This window comes from Rhamphochromis longiceps, linkage group LG2, assembly GCF_057381845.1.
Source record: "Rhamphochromis longiceps isolate RC_006_pf linkage group LG2, R_longiceps_female_GT1.1, whole genome shotgun sequence".
NCBI classification, from domain to species: Eukaryota; Metazoa; Chordata; class Actinopteri; order Cichliformes; family Cichlidae; genus Rhamphochromis; species Rhamphochromis longiceps.
The window spans coordinates 34920260-34934311 of NC_140558.1; the positions used below are offsets into that span (position 1 = coordinate 34920260).

General features: G+C 40.2%; 1 protein-coding gene across 1 annotated transcript in view; it reads right to left on the bottom strand.

Moving 5' to 3' along the window:
• Nucleotides 1–14052, bottom strand: part of dock2 (dedicator of cytokinesis 2) — a 104617-nt gene that overhangs the window by 12003 nt on the left and 78562 nt on the right. The window contains exons 27-35 of the mRNA XM_085425344.1: nt 10736–10834; nt 10348–10442; nt 9397–9475; nt 9162–9262; nt 8806–8864; nt 8340–8488; nt 7457–7542; nt 7117–7273; nt 271–311 (exon numbers count right to left, since the gene is read on the bottom strand). Coding sequence (XP_085281470.1) covers nt 271–311; nt 7117–7273; nt 7457–7542; nt 8340–8488; nt 8806–8864; nt 9162–9262; nt 9397–9475; nt 10348–10442; nt 10736–10834 — 866 coding nt within the window. The remainder of the gene's footprint in view (nt 1–270; nt 312–7116; nt 7274–7456; nt 7543–8339; nt 8489–8805; nt 8865–9161; nt 9263–9396; nt 9476–10347; nt 10443–10735; nt 10835–14052) is intronic.

The window sequence follows — 14052 nt, forward strand, 5'->3', positions numbered from 1 at the left end:
CCCTCCCTCACACTCATCATGTCTCTCTCTCCCTCCAGTCAGGCCGAGCTGATCCTGTGGATTTTGACATTAATTCAGTGGAACTCATATAATCCCTTGTCAGATTATAGAGCCACACACACACACACACACACACACACACACACACACACACACACACACACACACACACACACACACACACACACACACGAACGCATGCACAGACATGCACAGACATGCGTACAACACAGATATGCACCATTTAAGTTAAATCCAGCAAGTAAATACCTGATATACATCGCTTCACGATTGATGTCCTTGTAAAAGTTCTGCAAAGACAGAAGGAGGGGTTGGTTAGTGTAGTTTCTGTGTGTATGTATGCCTGTGTTCGCATGCATATGCATATATAACTGATAGAGGTTTTGAAACTATGCTATTAATTCCACGTTTATATTATACTAGGGCTGAACGATATATCGCATTTGCGATAATATCGCGACATGATCAAGTGCAATTTTCTAACCGCAAAGGCTGCGATTATACTCTGGACATGTCCAAATTCATGGGCTGCATCCTCCTGAGGCCGCATTTGTAGACCGATTACGTCACAGCGACGCGCCGAAGGCTGTCCAAATTACTACCATATCCCAGAATTCATAGCGCGGCCCAGCCAAACTCCAGTTTCCAGCAATGGCGGCCGCTACTGAGTTTTAAAATTACTCATACTAATCTTTCAGGGTCACAAAATAAACTTTTAACATATTTTCAGGCGAGAAAGTAGTTGTGTAAACATCAAATATCTGCTCGGTTTATCAAGATATCCCATATTTGCAAAAGTGCTTCGACGTTTTCAGAGGCGTCTGCTACCCACCAGCTCGACAGCTAGCCGGGAGCTCGAGGGTTACTGATGCGGCCGAGAACAGCACAACTCCCGGTACATCATTTTCAGATCACCGCGGAGTTTCGCTGCTCGGGTTAACACTGGGATTTCCAGGCTTCTACCGTTCTACCTTTAAAAGCCGGAGAGCAGTCAAATGCTGGAAGTGGAAGCTAAATTGGCTAGTCATTCATATGTATATTAGGTCGTTACCTAGGAATTCTGGAGGGAGGGGAGTGGGGGTGAGTGATTGAGGGGGTGGGGGAGTGGAGTGTTTCAGTTTGCCATCTTAGGGAGAAATCAACACATGTCCTTTGTATGTCCTTTGTTGCTGACATTTATTGATGAAAACAGAACAAAAAACCAACCATTTGTACACATATTTACAAATAATGATAAAAAGTGAGTGAGTACATTTCAACATTTTCAGCAATCACTCACAATCCTGGCACTGCCACGGTATCTGTCGTCTGCATTTACCACATGTGTACCTGTAGCAGTGAACACATCGCACAGTGGCCTGATTTTTTTTGCATCTGTGTTTGACCTGACACGTGGCCCTTTTTCCAGGGCTCGGTGTGGAGGGTTGTGTCCGAAGCAACTGATCTTTTCTTGCCTTCTTCGCAGCTACATGAGAGCGAGCCAACTCCCTTGCAAGCTCCACCAGGAAGTCCACCCGTCTTTCCTTCGTCCCGGTGCATGCTTGATACAGCACATGTGCATTCAGTGCTGCCATGTCAATCATGTTATAAAACACGGCGACTGGCCAGCGCCGTGTTCCTTTGCGGACAGTGTACTCCCGAACCATCTGGTCCATCACATCCACGCCACACTTTGTTTTGTTGTAAAGGGTGACAGTGTTTGGCTTCCTTTTGGTAGTGTTATCAGTCTGAACCACGCTGTGCATGCTGCTAAGAATATAGACTGTCTTCTTCCGTTTGGCCGCATACGCCGTCAGCGTGGCAGCAGAGGTTGAAAACACCTAAGAAATAAGATAAATTGTTATTTCCATAGCCCTTTTACACACAATGAAACACATAAACATAGAACCACAAAAGACCTGCAACATACCTGAGTGGTGAATTCATTGCGATCTGTCTGTCTAGTGGATTGAGGAATTTCCCTGCGAATCTTGTTGACTGTGCCGAGGATGGTGGTTTTCCGTCCAAGAAGTTTTTGCGCAAGTGAAAGCGATGTGAAGAAATTGTCCGTGGTAACATTTCTGCCCTTGTCTAGGAATGGTTCCATCAGCCTCATTACTACATTTTCAGAAAGTCTCTCCCCAGTGGGACGATTGGGGTCCTTGCCAAGATATGGGAAGACATTGCAAATGTACTTGGATTTTAGGTCGCAGGCCACCCAAAACTTGATCCCAAACTTGTCCGGTTTACTTGCAATATACTGCAGGAAACAGCACCGAGTCTTTGATGGGAAAAGCTGTTCATCAACGGTGATATGTAGACCAGGGTTGTAGCACGTGATGCAGTTGGTGACAAATGATCCCCACACACTGGAAATTGCAGCGAACTTATCAGTCTTTGCTCGATCACTGCGGGTGGACTTGTCATCAAAGCGTAGGTGTTGCATGATGTCTTGGAAGCGGTTTCGTGCCATAGTTCCAATTATCTGTGGGTTTCCCAGGTTTGCTGACCAGCAGTCATTTACCGATGGAACCCTGTAAACCCCCCGCAAGATGACAATTGCAATAAATGCCATTAGTTCAGGGAGGTCCATGAACCAATGAACATGCTCCGTTTGCTGTGCCGTCTCCCTTTCACCCCAATAGAACCGTACACTGCAGATGGAGAGCCAACGGCTAAGGCCAGGAGAAGTATCTCGAGTCGCCTTCAGAGCTTCCTGTGTTTCATCACTCTTGACATGCTTCATAGCATTCAAGAATGGACTATTCAACATGCACAGCAAACGGAGCATGTTCATTGGTTCATGGACCTCCCTGAACTAATGGCATTTATTGCAATTGTCATCTTGCGGGGGGTTTACAGGGTTCCATCGGTAAATGACTGCTGGTCAGCAAACCTGGGAAACCCAAAGATAATTTGAACTATGGCACGAAACCGCTTCCAAGACATCATGCAACACCTACGCTTTGATGACAAGTCCACCCGCAGTGATCGAGCAAAGACTGATAAGTTTGCTGCAATTTCCAGTGTGTGGGGATCATTTGTCACCAACTGCATCACGTGCTACAACCCTGGTCTACATATCACCGTTGATGAACAGCTTTTCCCATCAAAGACTCGGTGCTGTTTCCTGCAGTATATTGCAAGTAAACCGGACAAGTTTGGGATCAAGTTTTGGGTGGCCTGCGACCTAAAATCCAAGTACATTTGCAATGTCTTCCCATATCTTGGCAAGGACCCCAATCGTCCCACTGGGGAGAGACTTTCTGAAAATGTAGTAATGAGGCTGATGGAACCATTCCTAGACAAGGGCAGAAATGTTACCACGGACAATTTCTTCACATCGCTTTCACTTGCGCAAAAACTTCTTGGACGGAAAACCACCATCCTCGGCACAGTCAACAAGATTCGCAGGGAAATTCCTCAATCCACTAGACAGACAGATCGCAATGAATTCACCACTCAGGTATGTTGCAGGTCTTTTGTGGTTCTATGTTTATGTGTTTCATTGTGTGTAAAAGGGCTATGGAAATAACAATTTATCTTATTTCTTAGGTGTTTTCAACCTCTGCTGCCACGCTGACGGCGTATGCGGCCAAACGGAAGAAGACAGTCTATATTCTTAGCAGCATGCACAGCGTGGTTCAGACTGATAACACTACCAAAAGGAAGCCAAACACTGTCACCCTTTACAACAAAACAAAGTGTGGCGTGGATGTGATGGACCAGATGGTTCGGGAGTACACTGTCCGCAAAGGAACACGGCGCTGGCCAGTCGCCGTGTTTTATAACATGATTGACATGGCAGCACTGAATGCACATGTGCTGTATCAAGCATGCACCGGGACGAAGGAAAGACGGGTGGACTTCCTGGTGGAGCTTGCAAGGGAGTTGGCTCGCTCTCATGTAGCTGCGAAGAAGGCAAGAAAAGATCAGTTGCTTCGGACACAACCCTCCACACCGAGCCCTGGAAAAAGGGCCACGTGTCAGGTCAAACACAGATGCAAAAAAAATCAGGCCACTGTGCGATGTGTTCACTGCTACAGGTACACATGTGGTAAATGCAGACGACAGATACCGTGGCAGTGCCAGGATTGTGAGTGATTGCTGAAAATGTTGAAATGTACTCACTCACTTTTTATCATTATTTGTAAATATGTGTACAAATGGTTGGTTTTTTGTTCTGTTTTCATCAATAAATGTCAGCAACAAAGGACATACAAAGGACATGTGTTGATTTCTCCCTAAGATGGCAAACTGAAACACTCCACTCCCCCACCCCCTCAATCACTCACCCCCACTCCCCTCCCTCCAGAATTCCTAGGTAACGACCTAATATACATATGAATGACTCCAGCATTTGACTGACTGCTCTCCGGCTTTTAAAGGTAGAAACGCAAAATGATGACTCCGCGGGGGTCTAAGGTAGAAAACCAAAATGACTGCTCTCCGGGGGTCTAAGTTTAAACGTAATATATAAGTCACTTAGACAACCTAAAAATGTTATTGTTGGGCTTTTTTCAGTGTTTTGTTTGTTCGTGAGTAAATCGGTTTGGCTGAGATTAAAGTTATTAGATTAGATAAAATAAAACTTTATTAATCCCCCGGGTGGGTTCCTCCTTGGTTTTCACACAGCTGACTAAACGTCAAACAGAAAACTTATTAAACAGAAGTATGAGACAGTCGAGAATTTACACCAGTGTCTGGTTATATTTTAGATAGCAAGAAGCAGACGGCCGAGTTTATTAAACTCCACCGAGACAGCGGTGACGCTAATCAGAAGGCTAGACCGTCCAATTTCACGCCTTTAAATTTTAAAGGCGTGTTTGTGTGTGTGTTTATACAATTGCTATTATGTTTGCACTTTATGTGTAATGTTACTGACTGCAGAGATCAGTAAGATGTGTGTATTTTTTATTTATTAGTTTTATTTAATTAATATTATTTTTTAATTTAATGACTGTCTAGTAGTTCACAGATGTCGAAAAACTGAGTGTGGTAAAGCCACTGATTTTTTTTTATGTATATTTCTGCAATCTGCACATTGTACTGACTTTCATTTTAATGTTTACACCAGGGTTCCTTGTCAGCACTTTATGCTCAGATGTTTGTAAGCTAAAAATAAACTATTGTGTATGTTCAAATATACTGTTGTGATTGAAGAAGTTAAATAAAAATGTCAGTCATCAATTCATGCATCACCTCATGTCATCATAACAGAGGTCTGTCTTCCAGGAAAGAACAGTTTAAAATTAATGTAATATAGTATTGGCCATACTATATGATGTATTGCTTGTCTTTGTTTAATAATACAGAAGACAAAGACCTTAAAAAATAATCGCATATCGCATCGCAATCGCAATATTGGGGGAAAAAATCGCAATTAGATTATTTTCCATAATCGTTCAGCCCTATATTATACTATATTATACACCATAACATGCTGTATCACACTATACTATCCAATAATATGTATACTATACTGTACACTACACTACAACACTACACTATACCACATTACACTATCCTATTTTATACTATACTACAGTACTATACTATAATACTGATTGCTTGTGCTTTAATGTGGGAGCGTGTGTGTTTTCAAGTGTGCTAGATAAACTGCACAAACTCCCAGTTTAATTAAGTTTAATGATATCTACAGTGAACAGAGGAGTGGAACGAACTGATGTAACCTCACCTCCCATCACTAGCACAGGCCAATACACACAACAGCACCAACAGACACATAATCACAAATGTGACAAATTATAGTTAATTTTTCCACAGTATACCATCGAACCATTTTATATTGTCAAGGGTAAGATTTATTATTTATTGGACAATGAATTTTAAATTTAGGGAGCTAACATGTTTATATAGGGTGCCCATCAAGAAGACAAGTAAAGATTTGCAGCAGTCCACCTGTCTTTTAAATCTATAGCAACACAACTTTCAGTAGAACTACAGCATCACTTTCTATCTTTTATAGAGAACAATACAGCAACTGAGAGTTGTTTAAAAAAAATCTACACATATGTATGCTTAGTATATTGTAGATATAGTGTACAGTATGTGTACTGAGTTAATATTTGTAACAACGAAAAAGAAAAATGAAACCAAAATGATATACTGCAAACCTTTTGAGAGTACTTCTTATGTTCAAATAAGTTTGTTTTGTTTTGATAGTTCATCTACATGAAAGAGCAGAATAAATATGCGTGTGACTGTGCCTGTGTGTATAATTCCTTAGTAAAGTTAGCCTGGGGGGTACGGTTAGGGGAGTGCACTAGTGCCTGCTTGTGGGCAGAGGGGATTTTTTTCAGTTGGCCAAATGAATGAAACAGAATAGCTAATGGGCAACTGCCACAGGCTACAAACTAAACACTCCTGCCATGTACCAGCAGCCTCCACCTTGGGGGTGGGGGATAAAGAGTTATTCTACATTATTATTCAAACACAGACGCATCCATCTGTCGAATTATGATTTTTTAAATGTTTGCATCTTGGAAATGAAAGGAAAAGAGTTTTGCTGAGGTATCATACGATTTAATCTGGCGTGGAAAAGATCATATGGTGGGTAGATGGCATCCATTACTAAACCTAAGAATACTGTGGGGGAGAATCTGATTAGGAGATCACATAAGAGAAAAGACGTGGAACAGACAGGAGCTGATGCAACCCAATGCAAAATGTAGGAGACCAGACAAGGAGATGAATCTTTGCCTTTAGATCAATCAGCACCCAAATTAAATGGGGGAAAAGAAAAAAGGCCTTGGCACATACGACAAGAAATAAAATCTGTGTTTCATAATAAACTCTTGGCTGCTTTGGATTCTATATAAAACAAAGTTTCACATTATATTGTATATTCAATTACTAATGGATTTATTGGTGTTGATGTGCGTACATCTAAGATCAGCAACTCTTTGCTATGAGACACTACACCAACAAGGCACTGTATATTGCAAGAATCACAAGGTAAGTAGCAATAAATGCTAATCCATGATGACACAAACATATCACACTTAGACACTAGAAAGCTAATGATGATGATGCTAACAAGACTTTCAAGCGCTGGCAACTTTGCCAGCTGATTTCAAAGAAGGTGGTTCTTACCAGAAGATTGACTGTGCAGCTCATGCGGTTGTTGCGGCTGTCATCGCTCATCACGGTGCGGTAGTCAAGGAGACGAATGAGGAGCCCCTTCACCAAGGAGACAAAGTGCTGCACCTGTGGCCTCAGCGTGGGTTTCTCAGCAGCACAGTCCAGCAATCTGGCAGACATGCTTCCACAAGTTAATCATCAGAGACCTCTGAGAGGGTTTTACCTTGTTATTCAGGGTTATTCAGTTTGTCTATTAATGTACTGGCAGAAGACCAGAGCCAAGTGTGAAATGCTGCTCATGAGAGTTAGCAGGAAATCGATTGTGTATAGTGAAAAAAACTACAATACTTACATGCTCTCCAGTAGCTGCATGTAGCGTTCATCTCCTCCACCACCCTCCACCTCATGGTCCAACTTCAGAATGATCTCATTCTCAAACTGCCGAAGATTTTATTATTATTTTTTTAAAGTAACTATTACATTCTATTGTATTCTATTCTTAATATACCAACGTCCTTAGAAGGCAGACAGATAACAAATTACAAAGCTCTGGAGCGTCATCGTATGCTCATATCACATCTTTTATTCTTTTTATCAATTGTTTTTCAGGCTTTCTCTTTCAGGGTAAACATCAAACAACTTTGCATCACTATCTACTGAGTCATCAGATTCCCTCTCCCTGCCTACCTAATGAGTGATCTTTGTTTGTCCTTTTGTATTTAAAACAAAGAATAAGTGTTCGCTTGGGTAACACCTCACAATAGTGCTATGTGCATACAGTCCAAGTAACAGGGAAAAATATTTTCGGTATCAGAACAAAAGGACATTTATCACTCAGAGCTTGATTAATAGCATAAAGAACAGCACTGAAAATGGGGAAAGCAAAGAGTGGGACAAAAGGTAGATTAAGAAGCAAAAGACGGGAGCAACAGAAGTGGAAATCAATTATGCATGCAAGCATAATTAAGGTGTCTCTTTTACTTTTATCTGCTGCATTACAGGAAATCAATGCGGGAGCACAATGTGTATGTGCCACAGTTATAGATTTTCTATTTCATTTGTTTTCCTTGTCTCTTCTTTTAATTTTAGCATGTATTCATAGATACAAATGCATCAAAGTCTGCAATATACAAGATTTATTTAAGTATTTTTTGTATCACGATTAGTTTTTAAATGGCTCGACTGTCTTAAGTTTAGTATGTATACTAATCGCTTGTGTTCTTATATGTGTGTACCTTGCTGAAGTTTCCAAAACGTGCATGTTCACAGGTGATCATGTCAAAGAAGATGGGAATAGTGGCCCTTCTCAGCTCTTCCTCAGGGATCAAAGTCATCTCCAGGATGGGACCCACCATGCCGGGGATGAAACAGATTTTATGACTGCCTGAAAAAACACACACATAGAAATAAACACACGTAATTGCTCGTATATGCAGACACAGCATTTTTCACTCACCCTCAGGTAACACTACAGGTCTCTGTCTGGCAAATACAAGAAGTATTTTTCTTCTACAGTAAGAGCTTTAGCTCTGTGCAGGATATAACCCTACTCTTCTGTACACACCACAGAAAACTGTGATATTTTTAGTGCACTGATATATTCAGATTGGTGTCTGTCAGTGTGAAACGCTGCTGACTCATGAACCTTTCTATCCACAGTTTATGAAGAAGAAAAACTACACATTACAGTATAGTTCTTACCTAGTTTATACCAGATGTCACGGATTGCAAAGCCAATAAGCCTTCTCATATCTCCATATCTGGAATTCAGAGTGTGGGACAATAAGGAAGGAAAAATACACAGAAAGAGAAAAAAGAAGACATTAGAATGTTAGTTTGGAAGCAGTGTCCTAATCAATACTGTTATTACTGAGTGGAAAAGATAATGCTCACCTACTCTTACTCAACTTGATCTAAATTAAATGCCTATCTACAGGTAACACACACTTTTAATAAGTAGTGGAGTTTAGACAGCAAACAAAGAATCCTAAATAGACCACAAATCAGTGGGGAGAGTAGGTGTGGTAAATTGGGAAATTAAATAGCTCTTCTCTCACTTGGCCAGAATCTTGTTCCTCTTGGTTGGTGAGAAATGTTGAAGCTGCAGGGACTCCTGGGTAATAAACGCAACTGCCAAGTGGAAGTAGTTATTCCACAACTAGACAGTGAGGAAGAGTGAGGAAGGGAGGGGATGCAGAGAAAGATAGCGTTTAAGGGGATTCAGACACAATAAGAAGGATGACATCAATATGAGACAAAGCTCGGAAATATTGCACATAAAAATACAGTTACCTGGACTTCAAAGTCATCGTTATTAAGGAACTTTTCTTTCATAGTGTCAGCATATGTATTGATGGCTCTTAGGAACACCCTAATGAACAGATATAAAAAAATAAATCAAAAAGACATGTCAATGAAGTAAACTTTGCTGTGGCTGTGTTTGATCAAACTGAATGTTAAAAAAAGGAGAATACGAGTAAAAAACGAATAAAAGGATGGGATTCTTTAAAAAACCACAATGCAGCTTATTTTTTGTTTATCAAAGAATTCAGCTCTAGAGCTTAAAGCCACAGCTTTAAACTGTTATTCCAGACAAAAAAATGCAATATCGCATTCAATTCAAATCTTCTGTCACAGTGATAGATCATGATCGCAAGTTAACAAAGTGTGCAGGTGTATTGGCGTGATATGGCCTTATGGATTTCTAAAGTTAAGTAGCAAAACTACTCTCAGGCTCCCTCTGCTTCAACACTGTCTATCTATCACCATTATACAGAGCCAAATGCCATTCCTTCTCATTCCCCCTCCTTCTTTCATTTTCTTTTAAGTAGGCTTTTCTTTCTATATCTGCACATCTTCATTCTAACCCCGGTCTGCAGACTCCTTATCAAACTGCCTTTTCCTGTACCTCACATTCAATTTTTCCTATTTGCCTTTTCGTCTGACACAGCTTTAGCCTCCCTTTAGCTTACATCACAAAAAACACTGATAGCTTTCACTCCATCGGCTCACACACAGTCATATTTGCCACATCAGCCGTTTTCATCATCGCAGCCTTGATCCCAGCTTTCCTATCGCTAACTTATCCCTGTGTGGGTTCATGTGGATGAACCAGTCGACTGTTGATGTCGACTTTTTAAATGCATAAGCTGTAGCTCATGGGCAAACACATGTAGAACCATGCAAGAGAAGACTTTCAAACTGGTTCTGTGCATGTGTGTGTACATATCTGCAATATGTTACCTGTTCTGTACCATGATCATGGCCATCCAGTCAGACGGATACACATGTTTCCCAATCAAGTCCTTGAAAAGGAGGAAGGACTCCATTAGGAAGTCCTGCAGTAGAAGAAGACAAGAAGAACAAGAGACAAATGAGAATATAGAACTGTACTACACAGCAATATGCAAAGTTTTGAGCCACCCTTCATTTATACTTTGATAGGAAAATGAGACATTTTGCTGCACAAAAATGACAGATATAGCAAAAATGATACAAATTAAAACTTATATGTCCAAACAGTTACTTAATTTCTTTTTTTTATTATTTGTCAGAAGGCTCAATAAACACTCCAGTTTTTAAAAAAAATCCAGTTTTCTGCCATCTGCGGATATGTGTGTGAGGCACTTACCACTAGATCAGTAGTTCCACTGAAGGTTTCGATGTATGTAGAATAGTGTCGATCATCCATCTGACTTAGAATAGCTGTCATGCAGGCAACAACCCTCGACTACAGAGGTAAAGTGTGTAAAAAGAAAATGAAAGAAAGAGATAACCCATTACTCTTAGCCTGAGAGCTACACATCTTAAGCCGAAAACTGAATCATCCATCCATACATCCATCTATTTTCTAAACCACTTATCCATTTCAGTTTTTGCTTGGGGGCTGGAGACTATTCCAGTTTCATAAGGTGAGGGGTGTGTTACTGTACACCCAGAACAGGTCAGCAATCTATTGCAGGGTGCTTTTGAGTCACTTAAGGTTATCCATACTGCACCAAGACTGACGCATAGCTAAACAGAAATTAAACTGTTTGCATCAACAGCTCGTTATTACCATGGAATTTTCAGATGATCATAATCACTATAACCAAACCCAATCATTGCCAGGAAGGCTGGCAGTGTCTGTAGTTTCTAAATTACATTCTATAGTTTACATCGTGGCACCCTGCCACAAGGTGAAATTAAAAAGAAATACCTTCCGAATGACTCGATCACTCCAAATAACAAATACAGAACTAAACCGCTCAGACTTTCTGATAACAACAAATGAGAAAAGGTACAATGAACTTCAGTAAAAATTCATTTTAACATAGTTCATCTGATTTACTTGTTGAAAAGATAAAGAGACGAAAACCTTTCAAACATCAACAAAAGCAAAAAAAAAAAAAAAAAAGCAGTTCAGACAAAAGTTCAGTGATGTGGTCAACCTTAATATCACCACAAAGGGGCTTTATAATGTGATAACATGTGATGTTGTCTAAAGATCGTTAAGCAAAAACGAAATAGAGTTTGAATGTTTCATGTTTGTGAGGGTCATCAGTTCATGCACTTAACTTGAAATATGGCCCAAGCTGAGTACACATAGACACACGCTGAGTTCAGTATTAGCAAGCGTCAGCGATAAAAGATAGAAAGAGTCCTGAGACAGAGCAGTTGGAAGAAGGAGCTGCGACTTCTGTGAGAAAGACAGACATGAAAGATGAGGCTAGGCATGAAAAAGAAAAAAAAAGTTTTACCTAAGTTAGCTTTAAATCTGTGTGAAAAGTACTGAGGAAAAACTCTCTCGAGCTGGATTAGAGCAGAATATTCATGGGAAATTTAGAGCAGATCTTTCCACATCCAGAGGCTGAGAGGGGGAAGGCACTGAGAATGGTAATGGTCAATGAAGGTGAAGAAAACAGAGAAAAAAAATACAGAAACTGATCTGCATCAACTTGAAGAAAACATGAATAATTACTGGCATGAAAGAAAATGTGAATTTATTTTAAGGTTTGTGCATATTATATATGTATGGAAGCCCGTTTCCGCCACTAAAAAAAAAAAAAAGGATCCATAACTCAAAATTTCGAGTTATTTTCTCGAAATTTCGAGTTATTATCTCGAAATTTCGACATATTAACTCAAAATTTTGAGAAAAGCAACTCGAAATTTCGAGTTAGCGCTGCCAATCAGTAATCTACGTGAATGACGTTATTTCCATGTTACCCGGAAGCTGAAGCCCTCAGCTACAAATGCTACAGCTAAGCTACCGGTATTACATCCAGTCGTGAATGCACAGATTGCTGAGTGTTTTCAGCCTGGCTTCACAAATGATGAAATCCCTGTGTTATTAGCTGAATCACATGGTGTTACTATCAGCAAACATACTTTAATTTGTTGGGATCCGTTTTTGAGTGCGCGGTCCTGCGCCATATGCTTCCGGGTAACAAGAAAGCGACCTCATTCACGTATATTTTTGATTGGCAGAGCTAACTCGAAATTTTGAGAAAAGTAACTCGAAATTTCGAGTTATATTTCTCGAAATTTCGAGATAATAACTCGAAATTTCGAGAAAATAACTCGAAATTTCGAGTTATGGATACTAGCTTTTTTTTTTTTTTTTAGTGGCGGAAACGGGCTTCCATATATATGTTCCTAAAAGTGTTGAAATCTTTGCTGATTAAGTGAAATTTTGTCAATCTACACTCTTCCTCCTTCATGTTCTCCACCAGCTGGACTACTGTTGCATTTTTAATCATTTTTCTTGTTGATTTCATTGACTCTTTTTGCCAGGTTCAATTTGACTTCTTCAAGTGGTCTGTAAATAAATCCTCCCTCCACATAATCATCACACCACTGAGCCTCAAAAGGGCCTGAACATTTTTAAACACTGGTAAACACTAATATGTTTCCCCTTATATGCCCTTGTTTTGTTACACTACATATAGTTTTTGTTATGATCCTCCTTCTGCTGCTACACTGAGTTCAGTAAACATTCAGAACAGGTATTTCTGCCACCGGGATTTGTGAGAAATTATCCTTCGGAGTTGGTGGCAGAAAAGGAGACACGAGACAGAGATTAAGGATGATGGATGACTAATTGAAGATGAAAGATGAATGGCATCTAACGCGATGACAGCTTTAATTTGATCAAAAGTGGCAGGGTTTGTGTTTGTGCTTGCCTGCATTCTAATAAGCAATGATACTTTTTCAGTCATGTATGCAAACAAAACTTAAAAGTTCATTAAAACTTCATTAAAACATAGCTGCGAGCAGCAACGAAGGGGGCAAGCGGTTCAGCAGGGCACAGTCACCATGGCAACTTAATGTGATCGTGTTAGAAACGTGACTTTAAGCACTCATAGGAAACAGACAGTCTTCACAATGTGGTCCCGGGTCTGTGCATTACGTTTGGATGTAATAGCTCTGAGCATTGCTGAGATATGACCTCACTACCACATTTGTAAGCTTGCTGCTGATTTCAGTTGACTGTGACCTATTATTGCCTTTAAATAATAATCAAAAAAATCAAAAAAAATATGTCAACTTTGGTTATCATGGGTTTAGGGCTTATCAGTGACAACTTTGTGGAAAACGTCAAAAACATTTTCATAAAAATCAAAATGTCTCAGCATAAGCCACAAAGTTCAGCAGTACTTCATTTGTTAAAAAGTCATCCACGTGTTTTAAACTTTGCAACTTTAAACCAGTGGCGGTGCAGGCGTGGTCAAGCCTCAAACACAACACGAGGGATGTTTTTTTTATTAAGCTGGTTGTTTTTCAGCTCCTGATAGCAGCAATGCTGGTGACAGATGTGTAAGAAATGCAAGGACAGAGACGCCGAAGCTGCCAAATGATCAAACCATTCTTCCATTGTGTTAGTCTGTTATGTGCTGCAAAACTGGATCACCTGTCAAACCGACTACATGATAATCTTCTGCTATTTGAGATGATGCGATAGTCTTT